Source organism: Asparagus officinalis, chromosome 1, assembly GCF_001876935.1.
Source record: "Asparagus officinalis chromosome 1, Aspof.V1, whole genome shotgun sequence".
In the NCBI taxonomy this organism is placed as follows: Eukaryota; Viridiplantae; Streptophyta; class Magnoliopsida; order Asparagales; family Asparagaceae; genus Asparagus; species Asparagus officinalis.
Genome location: NC_033794.1, coordinates 91,811,392 through 91,837,199, shown reverse-complemented (window position 1 = coordinate 91,837,199; position 25,808 = coordinate 91,811,392). Strand labels below are relative to the sequence as shown.

The following is a 25,808-nucleotide window of genomic DNA, read 5'->3' as shown; positions in this document are numbered from 1 at the left end:
CCTTCATTTATGAGACACGTTCTGTGTCTCAGAAGAAGGAGTTCAGCCAGTCCATTTTGTAACTGACTTCCTATGTTTAAATGTCATTATTTCTGCAGTTATGAGCGTGCTTTTTATTTGTAGTGATCCTCCCACGTTCACACACGATCCCTAGTAGTTATGAAGCTACGTGGACCGTTCAAAACCCAAGAAAATTATCAACGGTAGTGTGAAACTCTCCTATAGTTTCTGAGATAGTTTTCGTGTCTCGAAAACTATAGATTGTCTCATAGTTTTTGAGACACATTCCCTATCTCAGAAACAATGAGCAACTTTGTAGTTTCGTAGACACTTTCTTGACCTCAGAAATTCCACGCTTCCTCGTAGTTTTACATTTTTGTGCATTCCTTGTATCGGGTGATCCTTTTTGACTCAGATGATGACGTTTATCACATTCTTTTCATCTCGAGCTGTGTTTAGTAATCTATAGGTAATTTTTAACGCCTACAGATACCCCCTCCAAAGTATTTCAGCCTTATTCTTTTATAGAGGAGGCTAGAATACTTTGGATATGATATGTCTAGCCTTCAATTCGTTAACTTCCTCAGCTTTTGGTTGATCTAGTATTTTATCGAATAACCAAAATTCTTTCGGTGCTGCATTTATCGTCTGACCGTTGTCGAAATCTTGAACTGAGACTGGCGTGTTGATATATGAATTAGCCTATATCGTTGGATTGATGTTGAAATGATCATCTTCATCAGGAGTTTTGTATCTGAATCATGATTGAACTCCCTAGAACTATCCTTTGACTTGGATTTTTTTTTCTGAGCCATATTTTGGCGAAATTATGGATGTATTGACCGGCGTCGGCTTTCATTACAACGCGTTGACTGGAATTGGTCTTCGTCGCGGCGTAAACACAGCTTATACTCATACATAACTAGAGTCTACATAGTTTAAGCTCTTAAGGCATTAGAGCATGGATAATTAGTTTATACTTGTGTAATCATCGTAGTTTTCAGGAGTCAGTTTAACCTCGTGTACCCATTGGAGGTTTAAGGAGATGCCGTTTATACATGTATACTCATTGAAGTGTCGAAACATACTGAAAATGGGTCGAGGATGCCACACAAACGAAACCCGAGGACTCGTAGAACTAGGACTTTGTGTGAGATAGTTTCCACTATCCTGCACATCCGAGACAGTCGTACTATCTCGGTAGTGCGAGATAGTGTCGACTGTCTCGCACGAAGGCGGAAAGCCGATTTCTAAGGCTTTTTAAGCTTGATACTTAGGCTTTTTCCACCACTTCAAGCCACCTCTTTGCATTCAAAATTCCTCTAAAAAGGTTTTCAAAACCTTCTCCTTCCTTTGCCTTTAGTTTTGGTTTGGATCTTGCTTGAAAGGGTCCTTCAACTAGGGTTTTGAATTTGTTCTTCATGGTAACTCATTCTACTTCAATCTCTTTTCATCCAAGCTTATTTTTTCCTTGATTCTTGATGAAAACTGATCCCCTAGATCATATCTTGGATATTTTCATGATTTTGTTTGATTTTAACCCTAAAACCCTAACTTTTTGTAGGATTTTCAGTTAAAAATTGCATTTTTACCATGTCTCCCAAGAGATCTCGCGTTCCTCGAGGTGGATCGACATCTCAACCGGCTAAGAGAGAGGATCCCTCCATCGCTTTATATTGAAGTGATATCCCTTAACTTTTGTTAATTCAAAAGTTAGAATTTTTACCTATGTCCTCGTTTTCCTTTCTTTGCTGGGCATTCGTGAAGAGCCGGTATCCTCCTTTATGGGGATTGACGCTAAAAAGATATTGTTTTGCTTGGTCAAAAAAGATATTGTTTTGCTTGGTCAAAACACATCTCAAGGCAAAATGGGTGATTTTATATTGTCTCGCACTTTATTAGGCAGGGGTATGTCGTCGCAATGCTTATACACGATGATGTACGTTGCCTCTCGTGCATGAAATAACTGAAATCATCTCAGCAACACAAGGTGGTGACTCTATTTCGTGGGTTTACGGGATGAGTTCGAATCCTTGTTTTGCCTTAAGATATCCTTTTAACTACATTCCAATGGATATATTTTCCTTTTTTAGACAATTTCCCATCCATGGCCTTTTCTGATAGAGAAATGACCGGTCAAAGTGGCATTGCCTATGCTTCTTTTGATGGGAGTCCTTTTATTAAAGAGGCTCCTCAATTTAATGCTGATTGTCCAGAGGACGTTCTCGAGTTCATTCACCAAGAGAGTCGTCGTGTTTTACGTCAGCTGATTACTAACATTCTGCTGGCCAAGTATCAGAATTCGAATGAACATTCAAGGAAGTCCCAGTATATGTTTGGAGACTCTATAGAAGATCCCAAGAAGCTTTCATGTGAGCCAGAGTAGTGGTTGAATGAGCACGATGGACTATTTAGTTATCTACCTCCTATTCCTCGGCATTATTCCCTTATTCATCTTAGAAATCTAGCAGTGACTAGAGAGATGTCTTGGAGGCTGACGAAAGATCACGAGCATGTGCATTATGGGTTTATTGGTAGGGATGCTTAGACCCTAGGCTAAAGTGATAGGAATTCTGTTAGAGGGCTTCATCCAGGTATATTAGGCCAGGACAATTTGCCTCATAATGAGCTGATGATTAAGGCGAGCACCATAAAGAACCATTTAGCTAGATTGGGGAGAGAGCTTTCGGTTAAGAAATTTAGGTGCTTTGGATGGGTCCACTCTTCCGCAGATAGGTGGTGGACAAGAATGACAAGTTATGTACTCAACCGTTAAGGAAGGGAGCTATCTGATAAAGGATTATTTATCCCCATACGAGCTAGCATGTACGGCCTACCGATTAGTGTTGACCACTTCTTCGCTTTATTTGAGACTTACAACCAAGATACCAATACTTTCGTGACTAAAAATGGAGAACTAGGTCTTCCTCTCTATGAGATGATGAAAGTGTCCGATTTGCGGATGGGGGATTTGTCTTACCAAGAATATTTCCCAACAGTCAGTTAGTTAAGCCGAATGAGGGAAATAGCCACCATAGCTCATGATATTTTGTGGGAATTGACTTGTCACTATGACATTGACATGGCTGAGACGGATGTAAAAGCCAAGAAGAAACTTTCACAAGTTAGCTTAAAATAGTTTGCGGACTATCTTTTTAAGAATCTTGAGATCCATTCAGGATATGAAGTGTGTGAATTGCCACCTCTAATCCCATCTGAGATTAATAAGTTGTTGGTGAAAATGAATGCTTAGTCATATACCATTCATTCAGCTGAAGGAGGATTCCCCAAGGGCACCAAATTTGAGTCTTTCTTATGGCAAGCTCAGAAAAGGATTACGCCATCGACTCTCTTAGTTGGGTATTTGGCAATATGGTTGAAGAAGTGTGTATTCCCCTACCAGCCTTCCGATGCATTACCAATTAAGGTCTTATATCTCGTAGTTTAGTTAGCAATTGGATGTAGACTCTCTCTGCTCCCGACCATGATTGCAGATATTCACAGTGGGCTTCGCCACCTGGCCACCACTTTCACACAAGAAGGGAAGAAACCTTCGAGTATGATCCCAACCACAAAAATAGAATTTCCTTACACCTATTTAATGGCATGATTAGTCCTTCACCGGCCCGATATGATGCCAGTGCCTGAAGTTGAAGACCTAGATCTTCCATTGTTACAGATCCTAGAAGGGTGTAAATGGTCAGTTAGGCAATGGCATGAAGTGTCTAGGTAGTTCATAGTCCACAAGTGTTAGGAATTTTTTCCGTGCTTTCCTCAAATTTCTGGAACTTATATTGATATGCTTAAGGATGAGGAAGAGCCGAGAAGAAACAAGACTAGTTTGGACGTGGGATGTTTTAGATGGTTGATAAATATTCGTCCTGGTTATTGAGTGTTCAAGGTTAAGAATGTTTATAGTATTGAGTCGTATTTGCCCTGTAGATTTGCCCGTTAGTTTGGTTACGACTAACTATACGTAGGTAACCCGAACAGATGGCTGAAGACCTGTGGATGTTTGATTGATGGTGCCCAGGCCTGGTTCTGGAGTATAAGTAGTTGCACTGATGCCCAGTTTAGCCTTCCTGCAGCTGTGCCTGGTTAACAAATGACCTTCTTGTACTGCAAATGGCTCATATCCGCTAACACTACCACAAAGAAGAAGAGAATTTTAGAGTAGGAAGTGGAGACTGCGTCCAGACTTGCTACTGAAGCAGTTTAGAAATCGTGTTGCCATAGAAGGGGAAAAAGCCAATTGGATCCTCTAGTAATGGAAAGCAAATTGTTAATTCTGATGACAGTGAGGAGGAACTCTTCACTGATATGGCTGAAACATCTAAGGAGGAGGGTGAAGCTGAAGGTGCAGGAACCGGGAATGATGATGAAGATAATATGACGGGTCTTCCACAATCTTTCTTTCCAGGGGGAGATGAGAGCTCTCTTGTGGCTCACATGACTCACCATGTAGATCAGCCTAAATCAATGTGAGCTCCTAAAAAGATGAAGGAAAAGGTTATCTTAACCTATCTTAATCAGATGACAGTTAGATACCACAGCGAGGACGAGGAGGAAGAAAGAGATACAATGCCTCTTATCAGAAGAAAGAGACCTCGATCCTCGACTCCTGCTCAAGCTCAAGCTCAGGCTTCCCCAAAAGCTGAATGACATTCAAAATATCGCCATGAGAGATCTGATACTCTGGGAGAAGCGCATCCGTCAAAAAGGACTAAGGTGGTCATGCACCAACGACGTACCCCTTTACCGGTAATGGAAGACGAGCCGATCCACAATATTCATGTTGTGGAAGGAGGTAATATTTCGTCTTCACCTTTATTCCACTATGTTGTTTTTAGATTTGTTGAACTTATTTTGCACTTTGTTTTCATAGGGGACCTTGAAGAAGGTGAGATTTCATACGGACCCTATTCTCCCGAACTTACGCGTACCGAGGAGCAAAGTTTTGTCCAGCAAATGCACAAGGCAATAGCTGATGAGCTTGTCGACGTAGGGCCTGCTTGAGAGTTCGGGGTTCAACTCAAGCCCCCTATCACAGTCACTCTAACGGCTTCCAGCACAGGTACAAGTATTTTCCCATTCGGAGGATATTTTTAAGAGATGAGTGAATCGGAGTGCGTACCTCCTCTAATGGTTTTTGTGCTTCATCTTATTTTAGAGAAATTAAAACAAGCGAGTACCAATGCCAGAGCTACAGAACTCGTCGCCATGGCTGAAGGTAAAGTTGGCTTCCACTTGATATGGATTCCTATATATATATATGTATATATGTATATATATTAAAATATATATATATATATATATAATATTATATATATATATATATATATAATATATTATTATACACACACCAACACACACATATACATATATATATTATATATATATATATATATATATATATATATATATATATATATATATATATATATATATATATATATTATAATATATATATATAATATACACGCTCATGATTTGGTTGGTTATGATGAGGAGCAACTGAAGAAGAAGTCAATCATGAAGCTAAGGTCGCGGGATTTTGATGAACACACTGATACAAGTCGCCGTGCGAGCACCTTTGATCGCGGAATTATCAAAGGTGGATTTGAGAAGAGGATACAGAAACACAAGAACAATTTGTAGGCGTATAAAACTGCTTATGGGTCACTTAACAAAGCTCGGCACGACGATTCGACAAACCAACGAACCATCGGGTGACGTATCTAAAACACGAGTGTTAATCCGCAAACACCGAAGCCAAGTGACACGCAACGAAGCGGATTAACGAGGCTCGACGAGGCTAACGACCGCATTGTTATATATATATATAGTTATATATATATATATATAATATATATATATATTATATATATAATATATATTAAATATAACACAACACACACACACATATACATATATATATTATATATATATATATATATATATATATATATATATATATATATATATATATATATATATATATATATTATATTATATATATAATATACACGCTCATGATTTGGTTGGTTATGATGAGGAGCCACTGAAGAAGAAGTCAATCATGAAGCTAAGGTCCGGGATTTTGATGAACACACTGATACAAGTCGCCGTGCGAGCCCTTTGATCGCGGAATTATCAAAGGTGGATTGAGAAGAGGATAACAGAAACACAAGAACAATTTGTAGGCGTATAAAACTGCTTATGGGTCACTTAACAAAGCTCGGCACGACGATTCGACAAACCAACGAACCATCGGGTGACGTATCTAAACACGAGTGTTAATCCGCAAACACCGAAGCCAAGTGACACGCAACGAAGCGGATTAACGAGGCGACGAGGCTAACGAACGCACGCAAACACGGAATACATCCACTCGCGTGCGGAATTAAGCTAACGGTTCGGTGAGTTAACGAGTCATCCAACTGTATAACGGATTCGAACTCGAACTCCAAGGCGGATTACTGCCAAATCGGGATCCGGACTGCCAAATTAAGAGTTTAGATCAACGACGAAGCCAGATTTACTGCCATATTGGGATCCAGACTGCCAAATCAGAGTTCAGATCAATGACGAACGCGATTTACTGCCATATCGGATCCGACTGTCAAATCAGAGTCCAGATCAACAATAAAACTCGGATAAACACCGTAAAACCGGACAACGGACACAACGGCGAACACCCGGCCGCAAAACCAAGCCACCAAGGGTGCTCGGTGGCCGAGCCCCCAAGGGTGGCTCAGTGGCCGAGCCACCTCAAAATGGTGGCGTCGTGGGCCGGGACCACCCAGGGGTGGCTCGGTGGCCGGGCCACACTCAGATCTGGGCCCAGATCTGAGCCCAGATCCGCTTTCAGATGCTATAAATAGAGGAATAAGATCTCATTTTCAAGGGGTTGGAACTTTTGGAGCCGAAACTCTGCCGGATTGAGAACTGAATCTTGGAGTTTTGGAGTTTTGAAGACTTGGACATTTTCAGATCTGGTTCTTAGCGAGCATCCACGTCAAAAAAGGCAGGAGTTCGAGAGAGAAAGATCAGATCTAAGATCCACACGGTAATACTCCGGATCAAAACTTGGTTTTTGATCCCGAGAAGGCTATTATTTCCTTGGTGAAATAGTACCCCCGGCTGTTATTTCCTTCGTGAAATAACACCCGTCATACCGTGTAGATCCGACCGGATCAAGATCTCGCGGTGGTCCACGGATTAACCCCGACGCAGGCGAAGAACCCACACAAGTGAGAGACCGCAAAACAGGATCTCGCGATTCGTTCGACAAATAAGGAAAGTTGTAATTTTTATTTCTTTTGATCTTGTTGTAACCGGATCTTATAAAAGACCGGATCTTTTGTAATCGATAAACTATTACTTGAGAAAGCAATGGAATCGAAGAAAACAATTTTTTCCGTGAACAATCTGGCGACCACAGTGGGAGCCACCGATCTCGCTGTCGAGATCGTTGCGTCGCAGCCGCGGATGGCGACCACAGTGGGAGCCACCGATCTCGCTGTCGAGATCGTTGCGTCGCAGCCGCGGATCTCAATCCCAGTCGAGGAGGAGGTCGAGTATGAATTCGACCAGCAAAAGTTCGAGGAGTATCTGTTATCCTCGTCCGGATACACCTCCCCCCGCAAGTCCAAGAAGTTCTCCTCCAGGAGAAAGATTCGTTGGTATGAAGAAGTACAGAACGCCAACAAAGCTCTCACCCCAATTGACGCCAAAGTTGCATCGGGTGAAGTTCCGCCGACCTCCAACCAGGTCAACCCTGTTCTCGCCGATGCCTCCACCGTTGAGGGCGTTGTGACTCTCTCGAAGAGAGCCCGCCAGAGGCGACGTCAACGCTTGGCGCGGCAACTCGCAAAAGCGATGGAGTCCACGGACGGGATCCGCTACAACGTGGATCTGAAGAACAGGAGAGGCAAACAGCCTCAACAAACAATGAATGGCAGCTCCTCCAAGCCGCCAACGAATGAATGGGTCCGTGTTAAACGGAATCGTTCAACGCTTGAAGAGCGCATTCGCAAGTGCCGCGCACTGTCAGCGCAAGCACGGGCTCAAGTCCAGGAAGCCCGCAGAAGATTGCAGAAGGAGGTGGCAAAGAAGCCGCCACCAACCCATCAAGTCTGGAGGCCGAAGTCTGAAGTGGCGATTCAGACTAAAAAGCAACTATTGCAACCTCCAGCAAAAGTTCAACCTCCAGCGAAAAACTATAAATCGCCGATAATTCCCATGGCTACTCCGGGAGATCACGCAGAATCATCCCGAAGAAAGAAGTCAGTTTTGGAGCGCCTCGGTCCACTTCCCGATGGACAATGCAAAGCTCCAGTTCAAGAACGTTTGGGCCCGATGAAGAAGCCCCGAACAACTCAACATGCTGGGGGTCGCCGCCACCCTCAACATGACAAAGAGATCAGGACAGCTACGCGCACCAATTTGCGCATTGAAGTCCAGGAGCCCGCTGAGAACTCACTCCCACAAAGGCATGTTTCGAGGCGCGTGACTTTTGAAAGCCCGAAGAAGGCAGTTCTCCCTCAGAAGAAAACATTGTCGTTTGATGACGATAGTGTTATACCTGAGAAGTCGTGCCAACACACGATAGATTACTCCGACCTTCAAGCAGACGAGTTGTACTATCATGTTGGGGGTACGAGTAAAACCAGGAAAAGAAGTCCTCGAGAACAAGAAACTCAATGCCCCTGTTCCAAACTCATTCGGGTAGTATTGTCTGAGTGTAACTGCATCAAGACAGTTCCTGAAAGAGTTTCGGTTGAGTGTAACTGCATCAAGACAGTTCCTGAAAGAGTTTCGGTTTTCGAAAGACTCAGTACCAAAACGCCTAAACCAAGGCCTAGGCGTTTCCGACGAAGAAGAACGATGGTAGAAGACGGAGAATTTTCGAGGGTCACCACTAATATGACTTGCAAAGGGACATCGGCACGGGATAATCTCGAGTCGATTCTGAAAGCACCCCGGCGTATAACCCGTTAGCAGTCTGGAACCATCAAACGAGCAACTTACGGTAGGATTCGGACAAGATTACATTCAGAAGATGAAGAATCAGATGCCGGCTCGGCGGTTGCATCAGATAATATGGTATCCAGCGAGGGACAACCCCGCGAGGCACTTATGATAAGTGCGGAACAAGTGGCCAAGATGCTTGAAGAAGCCATGGCTAAACAACAGGAGAGCTTCAGGTTCGAAATGTAGATGGCCATGCAGAATATGAGAGAAATGCATGACCAACAAATCCAAGCATTGACGAACCAGCAAGGCGAGCCAAGTCGTCGTAACCAGGTTAATCTGGAAGATGAAGACACAAATGTGAATGAAGCTCATAATGCCAATCATCCTCCTATCAATGCAGGGGGTGGTAACGATAATGCTAGCGAAAACACAGGTGAAAGCTTGAAGATCAAAAACCTCGAGAGCAAAATCAATACGTTGATTTCCGCTCAAGAGATGAAGAAGACGGGTATTTTTTGTCCATACCCAAGAGAATGGGAATCAATCCCTTATCCAGCGAAGTTCAATCTAATTAACTTCATGCCGTTTAATGGGATGGGTTCACCCACTCAGCATTTGATTTATTTCAAATCACACCTGGGGGTTATCTCTGGTAATGAGCCTCTAATAGTACGGTCCTTCGTTGGCACTCTTCGTGGAGCTGCCTTCGATTGGTATCGTCGCCTCAAGCCAGGAAGCGTGAATAGCTGGGACGACATGGAGACTAAATTCCTCGCTAACTTCTTCGATGACGACACCGAGATATCCATCGGGTCGTTGCTGGACGAGAAACAAAAAGACGGGGAATTGGTTGACACCTTCGTAAAAAGGTTCCGGAACAAGGCGATGAACTGTCGGGACCCGATCACTGAGGAGTTCATTCTCCAGACTTGCCACAACAACCTCGCGTTGGACGTGTTGGAAGCAATGGGGACAGCACCGTCCAAAACCTAGAAGGATTTGAAGGTCTGAGGAGAGCAAGCTGAGCGATTCCTCAGAAGGAAGAAGGCAGAAAGAGGCCAACAGGCAACGAATGCTCCACAACAGAATTTCGTCCCACGAGGGAAAGGTAAGGCATATGCTAATGCAGTTGATGCTAATCAAACTTTCCAATTGCAACCTCAGCAACAGCCGCAGCAACAAGCGCTACAACAATCTCGGTCACAATGGCAACAACGGCCTCAGAAGCAGAAATCTTCGGAGCCGAGGTTTCCTAAAGTGTACTCCTTCAAAGATGACGAAGTTCCCGACATCTTTAAGTACCTGTTGGAGAATAACAAAATCCAGCTGCCAGTGATCGTGGATCAAGAAGGGGCTAGCAAAGTGACGGATCCGAAGTATTGCGCATACCATAGAGCGGTCCATCACCCTACGAAGTCATGCTACCATCTCAAGGAAAAAATCCAGGCGTTAATTGATGTAGGTGTCATAACCCCGAAGCCGTCCAAGAATGTCGGAGCAAATACAGTGTCAATTAGCTTTGGATCAGTGCCCACAGCATGGTTTAAACCAGAACGCATTACCAAAGTTGGAATGAAGACAGTGAATGACGACCCATATGGACAGCGCCAAAAAGGAATTGTGCCACACACAGCCCCAAACGGCGAAATCCTCTGGGTTCATCCCGACCTAATTGAAGACGATCAGTGGACGACTTCCTCAACCAGAAAGGGTAAAGGCAAGTCCTGCAATGCTACCTTCGCGATCTTTGAAGAAGATGGTAATAAAGCTCCTACCTTCCCGCTTTCCGAAGAAGAACAAGAAGTCTTTGCCACTAGAAGCGGAAATGAGTATCACTTCAACTACCCATCACCTAGTGATCAGTTAGCTGAGCAGGGGGTGACTAAATGGGGACCAGCCAAAACTCTCACGGAGCTGGGGGTGATTACGACTCCTAGATCGGTTGAAGAAGCTCAACAACAGCCGGTTGATAAACAGAAAGAAAAGAGGCCCCAGGAGGTTCAGAATCCGAAGCAGTCTAGTTTCAACTGTCCGATTAGAAGAGATAAACCGAAAAGCTCGAACACTCCGCATGTCTTCGATATTATGGCTCAACTGGCTAACATTCCAGCGCGGATAACATTGTATGAGTTGCTACGGTTGTCCAAAGAAACAAGGAAGCATTGCAAGAAGCATTGGCCAATTCAGAAGTGTTCCTTACCCAGATCAAGCCGGCACTTGAAGAGCCAGAACTGTCAATTCAGCACTGTAATATAGCGGCTAAAAACCTTCCCTGTATTACCTTCACCAAAGAGGATATGCAGACGAAGAATTCGAACCATGATCGACCCCTATATTTCATTGGGTACATTGGCTCCAGCAAAGTCAACCGAATCCAAGTGGATCCGGGTTCCGCTGTGAGTATTATGCCGCTTCGCTTGATCCATGGCACGGACAGCGGAGAAGAAGCTGATACCGAAGCCGGATTTGATTACAATGGAGGTTATGTTTTAAACGACATTGTACCCTTTGTAATCAACCTTGACGATGAACAATCGTCAGAGGGCAGTTGTAACTGGCAACTTGCCAATAATGAAATAAATAACGATTTAGAGTACTCCCTGTCTCTTGATGATGTGATAAAAGAATTGTATGATAATCCCGATTTATATGCGCCGCTTCGATCGTCCTATATAGAAAAGAAACGCCTCCAGCATTCTTTCGGAACAACCTTGGTCATTCCTACCAAAATAGGAGGCGAAAGAGAAGTGATTTACGGTAAAGGAGAGGGCTCTCCATTACCAGATCATTTCTTAAGGGAAGATGAGAATGATGACAAACCTGGTCGGCATTTATCTAAGTATAGTCCGGAAGCGCGCAAGCTCATGGAAAAACAGGGATATGATTTCACACTCGGAGAAGGTCTATACTTCGATCGAGGTCCTCGTATTCCAGCCAAAGCGGCATATGTACCAAAAGGGAAACCCGATGATTATTATAAATACAGATGAGGGTTAGGGTATGAATCTTCTTCAGAAGACGAATATTGCTGGTTAATCAATGACCGATCATCTGAACAATACAAGGATGGATATCCGTCAGATTCCTTGGAATGGGATTCCGATACAAGTCTGGGGGAAGCATTCAAAGCCCTAATGGCGAACATGGCTACAGCTGATCCGTCCACAATGGAGAACGATGATCAAATGCCAACATAGGAAGACCCGTGGGTTCATCACCTGAATATGCAGTATGGTGATAGGTTCGAACAGAGAGAACCCCCCACTGAGGATAAAATAGTCCAAGTTAACATGGGTGACGAGGCCAAACCAAAGCCTATATTAATCAGCGATAGTCTCCCCCCAAATGAGAAGGAGGAATTAATTGCTCTCATCAGGGAATATATTGACGTCTTCACGTGGAACTATGAAGATATGCCAGGGCTCGACCCCAATGTGGCAATGCACCGCCTCGATATCAAGTCGGATGCCAAACCTGTCAAGCAACAATAAAGACGGTTTCGTCCACAGATTATGGAAGCCATTGAGGCAGAGGTTAAGAAATTGATCGAATCGGGATTTATCCGAGAGGAGCAACATCCAGACTGGCTAGCCAATATTGTTCCAGTCATGAAGAAGAACGGTAAAATTAGGATTTACATCGACTTCAGGGACCTGAATACAGCATGTCCAAAAGACGACTTTCCTCTCCCAATCACAGATATCATTATCGACAATACATGCGGATTTAAGAGAATGTCTTTTATGGATGGTTTTTCAGGATATAACCAAATCAAGATGCATCCAAATGACGAGAAGCATACAGCGTTCAGAACTCCCCTCGGTGTCTTTTGCTACACGGTGATGCCTTTCGGTCTAAAGAATGCAGGCGCCACGTACCAGCGAGCAATGACTAAGATTTTCCAAGAACATCTCAGGAAAACAGTCGAGTGCTACGTTGATGATTTGGTTGTAAAAAGCCGCAACAAAGAAGATCACATCAAGGACTTGAAGACGATGTTCGATCTCATGCGGAGTCATCAATTGAAGATGAACCCCACTAAATCCTTCCTTGGAATGTCCAGTGGAAAATTCTTTGGATTCGTCGTCACCACTAAAGGTATACATATCGATCCCGATAAGGTGAAGGCGATACATGAACTGCAACCCCCTAGAAATCTAAGAGAGCTCAGAGGGTTGCAAGGGCGGTTAGCTTACATCCGGCGGTTCATCTCAAATCTTTCTGGGAAATGCCAACCATTCTCTAAATTAAACAAGAAAGGGGTGTCATTTATTTGGGACGACGCCTGCCAAAAAGTATTCGAAGATATCAAAACATATCTGACGAATCCTCCTATTCTCATCGCGCCAAAATCAGGTAGACCGTTCTTGATTTATCTCAAGACGATGAACCACTCGATAAGTGCCTTACTAGCACAAGACGATGATAATGGTCACGAACAGGCAGTCTATTACCTAAGTCGGACCTTGATAGGCACCGAGTCTCGATATCCGATGATTGAGAAAGAATGCCTCGCATTGGTATTCGCAATTTCTAACGTTAATCCAGTTCGGGTATTTATGACGCAACCGGCCTCTATGAATTGGCGGTTAGCGAAATAGGCCCTTCTCTTGTCCCAATATGACTTGCACTTCAAACAACAGAAGTCGATCAAAGGACAAGCGATTTGTGATCTTTTGGCGGCAAACCCGATAATGGATACGGCAGAAGTATATGATGACTTGCCGGATGAAACCCACGAGGTTAACACTATATCGCACTAACAAGTATGGCAGTTATACTTCGATGGTGCTTCGAGGGTAGTTAATAGGGCAATAACCCCCGGATGTTCTACAGTCTCCTCCGGAGTTGGAGTTGTCTTAATTTCCCCGGGGAAGCATGTGATGCCTCGGGGTTATTCATTAACTAGTCCATGTTCCAATAACGTAGCCGAGTACAATGCGCTTCTCATTGGACTCAGTTTTGCCAAGGAGCTGGGGGTCGAATATCTCGAAGCTTTTGGGGATTCCTAATTGATAGTCAACCAAGTCCGTGGAGAGTATGAAGTCAGGAACCAAGACCTGATCCCGTACCACCAGGAGGCCATCAAAATGGCAGATTCTTTTGAAGAATTCTTTATTGAATATATCCCTTGTCTCCGGAACGCTTATGCGGATGCACTGTCAGCACTAGCGGTATCACTTGCGTAGCCCCCCGAAACCGAACTATTAGTCACAGTAAGGACGCGTCAACTCTGCATACCCATATACGATATGGATATTGAAGAGGAAGATGATAGAAACATAACCGCCAAGGAGGTGAATTTAACTCAAATTGGGTCTGAGTCCCGAGATTGGCGCTTTCCTATCATTGACTACGTCCAATATGGTATTTTGCCCGAGAATGTAAAAGAAAGGGAATCAATACGCCGAAGAGCACCAATATTCTTCTATAATACCGAGACCCATACATTATACCGTAGAGGGTACAATGGTTTGTTACTCCGATGCCTTTCGAACAAAGAAGCAGAAGAAGTTCTTAAGGAAGCACACGAAGGAGAATGTGGTACGCATCAGCCCGGTCCCAAACTGTATGATCGCATCAGAAGAATGGGATATTTCTGGCCAACAATGGTTCGTGACGCAATCGAATACGCCCGAGAGTGTCATGCTTCTCAAATACATGCAAATTATATGCACCAACCACCAGAGCATTTACACACGTCAACAACGTCTTGGCTGTTCGAGACATGGGGTATGGACATTGTCGGTCCTATTTTTCCCCCTTCAGTCAAAGGTGATCGATTCAAGATGTTTCGTCGACAGCTTATTATCCCGCTGCGAATGGATTAGCTGAGGTGTTTAACAAGACGATCATTAAGATCCTGTCAAAGCTCGTGAAGACCAATAAACGAGACTGGGACGATAAACTCGGTGAAGCCCTCTGGGCTTATCGTACCACCATACGCACACCTACAGGAGCTACCCCATATTCGTTGGTATACGGATGTGAAGCTGTGCTACCATTGGAGATCCAAATCCCATCCCTTCGGATCGCCCTCGTGACTAAGATGACGACAGAAGAACAACATCAGAAACGTCTCGAAGAACTCGAAAGGTTGGATGAAAAGCGCTTGGATCTAACGGGAAGTTCCTGGAGGACATCATACAGGATGTTCTTAAGGATAACCCGATATTAATCAAAAGGGTTGGAAATAAGATATTGCTTATTCTCAGCACATTCGAACCCAAATGGGAAGGACCGTTTATAATAGACACAGTCTATTCAAACGGCGCATATCGCCTGATTACTCAAGAGGACGACATGCAATTAATGCCAATAAATGGGAAGTTCCTGAAAAAGTACTATCCCTAGTACATTCAGGATAACCCATTTACCGGGAAGTTCCTTGAAGAATATTACGTTTAATATCCTAGAGGATAACCCAAAATCGTTTTTACCACCAAAATCCCTCACTGATCAATTTCAATTGATAGTGAGTCCACCAAAAGTATCTTTCTGGCCCTCATGACTCTTTCCATGAACAAGAGGTCCACTTTCAGTTCAGAGTCCCCTTTCGATAAACGAAAGAACTCCCTTCTTTTTCTCTTTGGTTAAGCCTTCTCATGGTTATAACCGAAGTTGAAATTTCACTTCGATAAATGAAACACTCATCTTCAGTTTAGATAACCAATCCTATAAAAGGTAAATTTATCTAGATTTTCCAGATTCTCGGAGTGGAGATCCCACTTTTAGTTTCTTTTGCGCTGGAAATAGAATATAAAATTATTCCTTTCCAGAATCAAGGAATAGAATATAAAATTCTTCCTTCCTTGTATTCGGGTTTGCCTTCACCCTAAAAGAAGACTGGGAAATAGAATATAAAATTCTTCCTTTCCCGCATCAACCTTTTCCAAGAATTTGCCGATCTAGGATTCATCCCAGGAAGTTTATCCCGAATCCTAAGCCGGGATAAGTCTGCGCCTAACACGCGCTACCGGTTTAGTCTTTATCCGAAGAAGAAGACACCAGAGTTTGATTCTGGGGTATTCTATCCTGAAACCTAAGCAGGGATAAGTCTGCGCTTAACCCGCGTTGTCGGTTAGTTCTTAACCGTAAAAAAAAGAACACATATCCGCATATTCAACATTGTGGCAGGTTGTTATTAATAACACCAAAATCCAGGCCTTACATGCATGGGAAATTTCATCCTGAATCCTAAGAAAGGATATGCCGACGCCTAACACGCGTCGCCGGCTTAGTCTTTCTCCGTAGAAAAAGACACCAGAGTTCGATTCTGGGGTATTTTATCCCGAAGCCTAAAGTAGGGATAAGTCGGCGTCTAATACACGTTGCTGGGTAGCCTATTCCTGTAACAATGGCGAAGTCTACGTATTCGAAGTCGTAGCAGCGAGTCTAAGGGAATTCATTCCGTTAGCACAACGTCACATGCGGAACGGATTTAGACAATCCGCATGCTAGCCCGATTCAAACGGTAATCGGTAAAGGCTTATCAAACCCGTTGAAGGCTGGGGGTTGGCCAAAAATCCTAAAGTCAACACCTAACACGTGTCGCCGGGTAGCCTATTCCCGTAACAATGGCGAAGTCTATGTATTCGACATCATAGCACAAAGTCTCAGAGAATTCACTCTCTTAGCACAAAGTTACATGCGTAACGGATCTAGACAATCCGCATGCTAGCCCGATTCAAATGGTAGTCGGTAAAGGCTTATCAAACCCATTGAAGGCTGAGGGTTTGCCAAAAATCCTATGAGTATTATGGTCAATCATTTCAAACGGAATGAGGAATCATAATAAAGATAAAGATAAAAACCAGTTCCACTAAGAGAATCAAAAGTCAAAGTATTCAGCAAATGAAATCATACATCAAGCCCATGGCTAAAAATCTGCTGACTAAACTTTGACAGCTTCTCATCATAAGCTTGCCTAAGCTCATCCTGCAACTCGGCTCTGATGGACTCTTCAGTGGAGGCTAAAGTCTTCACAGCAATCTCCTCTGTCTCAACCAGCTTCTGCTTTAGGGATTTCAACTCATCAGATAAAGCAGTATGGGCTTGCTGATCCTGTATCTTCATCATCTGAAGAATACTCAAAGTCTCCTCTTCCTCACGGAGTTCTCTTCGGAGCTGGTCTATCTTGGTCTCACAAGAGGTAATGGAAGAATCAAGCTCGACGAGTGAGGATGATCTAATAGCAAGGTTAGCCTCAACTCGGTCTACCCGGCCCCGCTGCACCTGGATCTCGAGCTCAGCAAAAATCCGATTATCGTGCCATGTCTGTAAGCGAGTATCCAACTCGACAGCAATTAATGAAGAGGCACCTGCATTCCGGAGCTCGCGAAACATCCGAAGCTCATGCTCTAGGCAGTCAAGATCATCAACTATAGCCTTAGCCAGATCCGAGTATCCTGCATCCCTTATTGAATTTATCTTAGAATCAAGGAATGGCTTAAACTGGTGAAGGAAAAGTCTGTCGTGGAAGAGTTTGCCAATCATAGCATTCACAAAGGAGAAGAAGGAGCGGACTTCTATGCAGATGACTGGAAGAGTTTGCCAATCATAGCATTCACAAAGGAGAAGAAGGAGCGGACTTCTATGCAGATGACGATCCTCTCTAGATCGTTGTCTGATAATAACTCTTTCACAAGGACATGAAGCCGAGAAGAAAGCCCTACGCAAAAAGGAGAAATCCGTCAAAAGCCTTAATAAGGAAATAAATGACACTTCTCAGTTGCTTAATTTATACCTCCTTCCCCTCGAGTCACTGGGGGTAGTGGAGGTGTAACGGCTGTGGATGTATCAACTGGTGTAGTTGGACTCACAGCCGGCTCAACAGGATCAGTCTCGACAAAAGCTCCTGTTAAACACAAAACGGAATGCTCAAATGCATCACATTATAGCTGCATTAGTCAAAAATTGGTTAGTCCTATAATTAACTTGAGAAGAGGCACGTACCTTCAAAAGAACCATCCTCGGGATTCTTAGGGAGTGTAGACTCAGGAAACATATCCTCAGGCATATGGTCATTAATCTGAGGAGAGCCATACATGAAGTGGAGCATAGGAGTGTCCACAAGCAAACCTTCCTCATCAAAATCATCAGTCGAGAAATCTGACACAAGAGAATTGTTTTCAGCGAAAGTTGTTTCCATTGCAGATTCCATTAAAACTTCGATCGTTTACAAAGAATTACAATGAAAATAAAAGAAAATACAACTCTCGAGAAAGTAACACAGAAATTGTTTATCAACTCCTGCTTTTGTGGGACTTTGCCTGTGCCGGGAACGCTTTAGTTCGTGGACCACCGATTCGTAGATCGAGAGGTTGTTTAAGGATCTCTCCTTCGTTTATCGAAGTAAAGATCTGAAAACGAATATCTTATCGATGTAAGATGTCCGTTCTTCCAAAGATCAAGTCTGAGCTTAGATCTCTAGGATTCACCAAATGATGCTTGTCAGAGGGTGAAAATTCTCTCTTTCTTTCTCAAAATCACCAAAGACTCAAGTATCTTCTGCTCCAAAAATGCTCTCTGCCTTTATTTCGTGTGTAGGGAGGTATTTATAGGGGTCTCAGTGCACCACAGTTGAAACGGGGGCAAGATAACCGACCATGTGTTTTCTCTTGGGCCGCTGCAGTCTACGCTGTCGCGGCCATTGGCGCGGCAGTATAGGCTGCCGCGGCCAAAGAGACGGTTATGAGCACGTTCCATCGTGCTCAAAACCACTCTCCCACGAACTTTTAACCACCTTTTTCGTGGTTTAACCGCTTTCCACGTCAGCACACGTTCTATCTTTGATATGCTGCCACGTGGGCTTCAAAAAATCATCAAATAACTGTCTTATAACTGCCACGTCATCCTCTTATAACAACCGCGACACTATAGGCCGCCGCGCCTAAGCCGCGGCACCTTGGTCTGCCGCGCCATAGCCGCGGCGCCTTGGTCTGCCGCGCTATAGCCGCGGCGCCTTGGTCTGCTGCGCCTTAGCCACGACGCTTTGGATTGCCGCGCCTAAGCCGCGACACCATTGGCTGCAGCGCCACAGTGCTGTCTGATGACGTGTATATCGTTCTTCTATGTTGTCTTGCATGGTGTTTGAATGTCTATAAGCATTTTTGACGCCTACAGATACCCCCTCCAAAGTATCTCAGACTCATCATTTCTTTTAGAGAGGAGTCTGGGACACTTTGGATATGATAGGCTTTCCCTGCAATTTCTCCAGTTCTTTGTTGAGGAAATTGCGTAGAATGGTCTGTGAATGGCTTCAATCCTTGACTTCTTTATCTCTTAGTCTACTCAATGCTTTGTAGAATAGCTAAGATTCCTCCGGTGCTGCGTTTATCGCGTGCCCGTCGTCGAAGTCTTGAATCAGAACTGTTGTTGAAGAATGGAGAAATAGTTTATACTCATATGCTCTATTGGAGTGTTCGGGAAACAGTTTAACCTCATGTACCCGTTGGGAGGTTCAAGGAGATGCAGTTTATACTCATATACTCATCGGAGTGTTCAGATGTGTATTCCAAATACAGCAAGAGATGTATGTGTTCAAACGTCGAAGAATTATCGTGCATGCACAGTATTTATACATGCCAGAGTGAACCATGGTGTGTTAGCTGCCGCGGCAGCTTACACTGTCGCGCTTTAGCGCGGCAACATAGACTGTCGCGCTCGAGCGCGACAGTGTCGAGTGCCGCGCAGCGCTTCGGCCAGTCAGATTATAACTCTGACGTTTGGGCTTCTTCGGGTCACCTTTCCCCGCCTCTTTGAGTTCGAAACCTCTTCCAAAACCCTATAAAAGGATTTTTTCTGGTTTTTCCCCTTTCCACCTCTTCATCTTTGCGTTTGCTCAAACAAAACCTAGGGTTTTAAGATCTAGGGTTTAGGGTTTTTTCCTGATTTCGAGCCTTTTCTCCGGTCTTTTCATCTTCCAGCCTTTGTTCACTTTGATCCTTGGTAAGACCGCACCCTTAGGTTGTGTTGTGGAGTTTGATTTTGGTATCTTATTTGGGATTTTACCAAAACCCTAATTATTTTTGTTTCTTAGACAGTTTTCATCATGTCTCCGAAGAAATCTCGTGTTTCGAAGGGGAAATCAACAGCACCAACTCCTGATGAGGTCGAGACCGCCATTCCTTCTCTGGGGGGTAAGCTTCTTCAACTTCTCTTCGTCTGAAATTATTGATTTTGTGCATATAACCTCGTTTGTCTCCGTTGAGAGGCATTCGGGAAGAGTTGACATCCCCCACCGAGGGGATTGACGCTTCAAAACACATACCTTGTTCAATCAAGGCATGTACCACAGTTAAGACACGGGTATTCGTCGAACTCGTGTCTTTTCAATATCAAAGGCCGCTGCTCAGTTACCGCGGCAACTCGTGCTGTCGCGCCTGAACGCGACAGTGTATGCTGCCGCGGTAACGCGCGACGGCCACATCTGTCGCGGCTGCTTAGTGCGGGTTTTCTCGCCTGTTAGCCTTTTTGGTCCAACTGTTTTCCAACCTTTCTTTGCAGTCCCCTTTCCTTCTGTGGCCTTCTCTGATAGAGAGGATCCAGGTCAAAGCGGTACTCTTCATGCCTCTTTCAACGGCGACTTCTTGGTTAGAGAAGCCCGCCAGTTTAGTGAGGGTCGTGATAATAGTATTCCAGAGTTGGTTCGTGAGGGAGGTCGTCGTACCCTGCGCGCTCTTTTGACTGATTCACCCCTAACTCCAATTCGAGATTCTACTGAACCGTTGAAGAAGACTGATTATCTGTTCGGAGATTCGGTAGAAGATCCAGACAAACTTTGCCTTGGCTCTGAAATCTGGTTGAATGAACATGAAGGTTCTTTTTTATTCCTTCCTCCATTCCCTCGACAGTACTCCCTTCTGCAATTGAGGAATTTGGCTGTTTCGAGGGAAATGACGTGGCGCTTGACAGAAGACCATGAGCACGTTCATTGTGGCTACATTGGTAAAGACATTAGCGCTCCTGGCTCTGTCGGTAGGCCTGATGTTCGTGGTCTTCACCCTGGTATATTTGGACCAGATGGTGGGCCCCAAAACGAACTGATGATAAGGGCCAACACCGTAAAGAATAGGCTCGCTCGGGTTGGTCGAGAACTTCCCATTCCAAGATTCAGGTGTTATGGATGGGTTCATTCTCTTCCTGACAAATGGTGGGCTAGGATGACCAAATACGTACTCCATCGTTGGGATCAGGAGTTGCGGGATTTGGGATTATATGCTCCAATCCGAGCTAGTATGCATGGTCTCCCAGTGAGTGCAGATCATTTTATGGCTTTGTTCGAGTCTTATATTCCGGAGACCAATACCTTTCTTACCAAGTATGGGGAATTAGGGCTTCCGCTCCACGAAATGATGAAGGTATCCGGATTGCCATTGGGGAATACTCCTTACCAAGAATATTTTCCTAATAATCGTCAGTTGATGAAAATGAAGAAGGCCTGCTCTCCTGCTTATGACATCCTCTGGGAGTTAACTTGTCATTATCAGATAGCGATAGCCAAGATTGAAGTGAAGAGTAAGAAGGCGGCTCGAGTCAGTTTAAAACAGTTCGCCGACTACCTATTTCAGAACCTTGAGAGCCCGACCGGTGAAGAAGTCTGTGAATCACCGATTCTGACCCCTTCTGACGTCAACCAGCTAATCACGAAGATTAATGCTCAGTCTTACAGAACTGAGTCATCTGAAGGTGGTTTTCTTAAGGGCACCAAGTTCAACACTTTCTTGTGGCAAGCCACAAAGAGAATGAAGCCTGCAACTCTTCTTTCCGGTTATCTGGCCATTTGGCTAAAGAGATGTGTAGTGCCGCATCAGTCTTCTGAGGCGCTTCCTCTTGAAGTTCTCTTTCCCGCCGTGCAACTAGTTGTCAGAGGCAGGTTATCTCTTCTTTCTGCTATGATTGCTGACCTCCATAGCGGTTTGCGTAACCTAGCCAACACCTTTACCAAAGTGGGTGCCGAGCCTTCAACTAAGATTCCTTTGTCGAGCGTCGAATTTCCGTACACCTATTTGATGGCGTGGCTAGTTCTCCATCGATCGGACATGATGTCAGCGCCTGATGCGTCTGATCCAGAAATCCCCTTGCTGCAGCTCTTAGAAGGATGTAAGTGGTTATATCCTTCCCGACCATGGACTGACCGTGTGAGGCAATTCAAGAATGCCAAATGCTGGGAATTCTATAAGTGTTTCCCTCGGTTTTCTGGTGCCTATAATGACACGCTTGTTGACGAGGAAATGCCTGGGGCTAACAGGACCTCTCTCGATACGGGTAGTTTTCATTGGCTCATGAACATTCGCCCAGGCTATAATGTTTTTCGATCGAAGAACATTTGCAGGATTGAGCCTTATTTTCCTTGCCGTTTTGCGCGACAATTCGGCTACGATCAATTGTATATCGGGAATCCCAATAAATGGTTGATAAACTGCGGAGGCCTTATTGATGGGGTACGTGCCTGGTTCTGGAATGTTGCTGGCTGTACCGGAGCTCGATTTAGTTTGCCTGTCGCTGAGCCTGGTCTTTACTTAACCTTCCTCTACTGCCGGTGGATTTTAGCCGCCAATACTCCTCTTGCGAAGAAGAAGCTCCACGAACTGGAATCCGAGGCTGTAGTTCGGAGAATTGTATCAAAAAAAGGAAAGGAGCCCGCTACGTCTTCTCGTAAAGGAAAACAGGTAGCTGATTCCGAAGAGAGCGACGACTTCGAGACATCCAGCGAAGAGGATGAGACCCGAGGCGACGCAGAGGGTGATGTACCTTTGTCTCCCGTGGCTCACAGGACTCGTCGAGCTTCTTCGCCCAAATTACCCGGTGCTCCTTCAAAAGGTATACAAATGAAGGAAAAGAACATTCCCCTGTCGTCCTCCAACAAGATGACCTTGAGATGGCTTTCTCAGGAGGGAGAGGCAGAAGAAGAGGAAGAAGAGGTTGCCCCGCTTATTAACAGGAAAAGATCTCGGCTTACTGCTCCTTCTGAGGTTCAACCTCAGCCGACTCAAGGAACCGAATTACGTACCAAGTTTCGACATGAAAGCTCCGAGGTTCCTCGAGATTCTCGTGCCTCGAAGAGGATTAAAAAGACGGCTCATCGGGAACGCCAACTTTCTCCGTTATTTGAGGAGAAGTTTACTCAGGATCTTCCAGTTGATGAAAGGGGTAAAGTTTCATCTTCATCTCCTTTCTGTTATCTTATTTCTTTTTTGAATAAGGCGTCGCATTTATTCTTTTATCATTGCAGTTGAATCAGAAGAGGAAGGGGAAATCGTGCCCAAGCCTTCTTCTCCGGGTTTAATGGATGTTGATGAATCTAGCTTCACTGAACAAGTGCACAAGGCTATGAACGAGGAACCCCTTCATATGGACATTGTTCCTCCTCCAGCCACCACATCGACCTCGCCAACCGCAGATACAGGTACTGATGTTTTCTCCTTTGGGGGACATTTTCGGAAGATAAGTGAATCAGAACGTGTTCCTCTCCTACTAACTTGTGCGCTTTATCTTCTTTTAGTTAAACTAAAGGAGGTGAGTGCGGGTAGTAGCGCTGCTAATCCCGCAACTATTGTTGAAGGTAATCTCACTTTATTTGTTTTGATTCTTTGATAGTTCTTGTATATGTGTTGACGAGTTCTTCTGTTTAACAGACATCACAGTCGACGAACCGGGAGATATCGAACTTACCCATGATATGGGTATCGGAGATTTCGATGAGCGAGACTTCGATCTTGACATTTCTGAAGATGTACACCAGGAGATCTCCGATATACTATCAAATCCGGTTCCATCCGCTACTGCAGGACCAACTACTCGAGTTGATTCAGCTGAAGCAGATGCATCAAAAGGTATACCCTTTTAGACTCCAGTTTTCAACTGTACTTTCATCTGTTATTGTTCTTGAAGGACTGAAATAAGAATTTTAGACGTAGGACCAACTAACGAAGTTGATGCGTCTACCGTCATCGGTGAATGTGATCAACCTGAAGGTCTGGGTTTCTTACTCTTGGCAAGTCCCCCAGCTGAAGTTGAACCACCAGTCACTGCTCCCCCGACTTCCGCTATTGTCGAAGCTGAACCTGTTGTGCTTTCTGCTCCGACTCTAGTGGATCATGAAGTAGGAGGGTCAAAGGATACAGCGGGAGAACAACCCCCTGCCGCTTCGACTCAGCTTGGTACGTTTTGTCTAATCGTGCTTTGAAGTTGGATTAATACTTGCGGAGTGATCATTCATCCTTTTCTCGTTGACAGAACTTGTTCCTCAAGATTTTGTCGCTTTGGATCCGAAGCCATCAGGTGTTTCAGGTGAACAACCGTCTCCTATAGTAACTCAACCGACGATCGTTATTCCTGAACAGATCCCTGTTGTTATAGAATCTGCTCTGACCTCAACAAGCCAAGGTAACTCGGTCGTGAATTCTTCCAGCGAGCGTACATATTCTTGTACTTAACTTATTTGTTCTCTTTGCAGCTATTTCTTCTTCATTGTCCGAGCGGATTCAAGTTTTATTGGCAGATGAAGATCCGGACAAAGCTGCCCTCTGTGTTGACGTCCAAAGCTTCGTTCATTTCTTAAACGCCATGGTCGATCGGATTCTTCTTAAAGGTTCACCATTTGAACTTTTCAGGAAGTCTCTCGATCGCCATGTATCAGGAATTAAAGAACAGGGGTGCACCGAATTATCTAACTCCATAGAAGCTTATTTGGTCGATCTTAAACAACACATTGAACAGTTACAGAACTTTCGAGTTGATGGCGCACCTTCTTACATCGCTTCCGAAATGGACCTGAGGCTACAAGCATGGCGTGATTCTCAGAAATCCGCTGAATCCGAACTTCAAACACTGAAGACTCGCATTGATCAACTCCGGGTGAGTGCTGCCAAGAAAGCTCAAATCAAGGTAGACCTGTATCGTGATTTGGAATCACGTCGGACAGAGGTAGCCCAGTTAGAGAAACGACTTGCCGAAGCTAAGGATGCTTGCGAATTTTTGGAGTCTGATCTAGCAGAAGTAACTCAAGCTGAGGTGGATATACTCCGGCAACTTAATTTCCAGAACAAGACTTTTGATGACAAAGAACAAGAGGTTGCCAGAATTCAAAGTATCGATGAAAGAAAATTTAAAGCCAAACTGATACCTGAGCTCGAATTGGCTTACGCGACAAAGCTTTCTAAATTAGAAGATGAATTCCGTCATTACAAATTATTGTAATTTTGAAAACATGCATCTTTTCTTTTGTGCTGCTTTGCTTGAACTCTTTTGGTTAATACAATGAACTTTTCTTTTTTATTGAGATTTTATTATGATTACTCATTCTTGTTTAGAATAAATAGTCATAATACTTATAGGATTTTTGGCAAATCCTCAGCCATCAACGGATTTGATATGCCTTTACCAACTACCGTTTGAGTCGGGCTAGTATGTGAATTATCTAAGTCCGTTTCACATATAACGTTGCGCTAAAAGAATTAAACTCTTTTAGGCTTTGAACTATCATATTGAATATGTAGGCTACATGTGTTAGATGTAGGCTTATCTCTAATAAGGGATAGAGATAACATCCCCCATGTGATATGGATTTTAAAGTGTGAATAGGTTGCGCTTCCTATATAGGACAACGAACCCGAAATCAGAGAGGAAGAATTTTATATTCTATCTCCCGGTCTCTTGTTTGTTGGTAGAGATAAACCCAGAATTGGAGAGGAAGAATTTTATATTCTATCTCCTGGTCTCTTGTTTGTTGGTAGAGATAAACCCGGAATTGGAGAGGAAGAATTTTATATTCTATCTCCTGGTCTCTTGTTTGTTGGTAGAGATAAACCCAGAATTGGAGAGGA

The 25,808-nt window shown here is 44.1% G+C and overlaps 1 protein-coding gene across 1 annotated transcript; it reads left to right on the top strand.

Annotated features, from left to right (window-relative positions):
• Positions 4,765-25,305, top strand: LOC109837298. The gene is made up of 9 exons (XM_020405488.1): positions 4,765-4,807; positions 4,886-4,900; positions 20,488-23,133; positions 23,216-23,389; positions 23,486-23,545; positions 23,619-23,816; positions 23,895-24,143; positions 24,220-24,369; positions 24,440-25,305. The coding sequence occupies exons 1-9, from the start codon at positions 4,765-4,767 to the stop codon at positions 25,180-25,182; spliced, it is 4,278 nt and encodes a 1,425-aa protein (XP_020261077.1). The 3' UTR covers positions 25,183-25,305.

What these genes read in the sequence shown, in the direction of transcription:
- LOC109837298 (XM_020405488.1), top strand. Translation starts at nt 4,765, where the DNA reads ATGGAAGACGAGCCGATCCACAATATTCATGTTGTGGAAGGAG. An exon ending in TCTTCCAGTTGATGAAAGGG is followed by an intron (nt 23,134 to 23,215) that starts GTAAAGTTTCAT and finishes TTATCATTGCAG; the next exon opens with TTGAATCAGAAGAGGAAGGG. An exon ending in TGAAGCAGATGCATCAAAAG is followed by an intron (nt 23,817 to 23,894) that starts GTATACCCTTTT and finishes TAAGAATTTTAG; the next exon opens with ACGTAGGACCAACTAACGAA.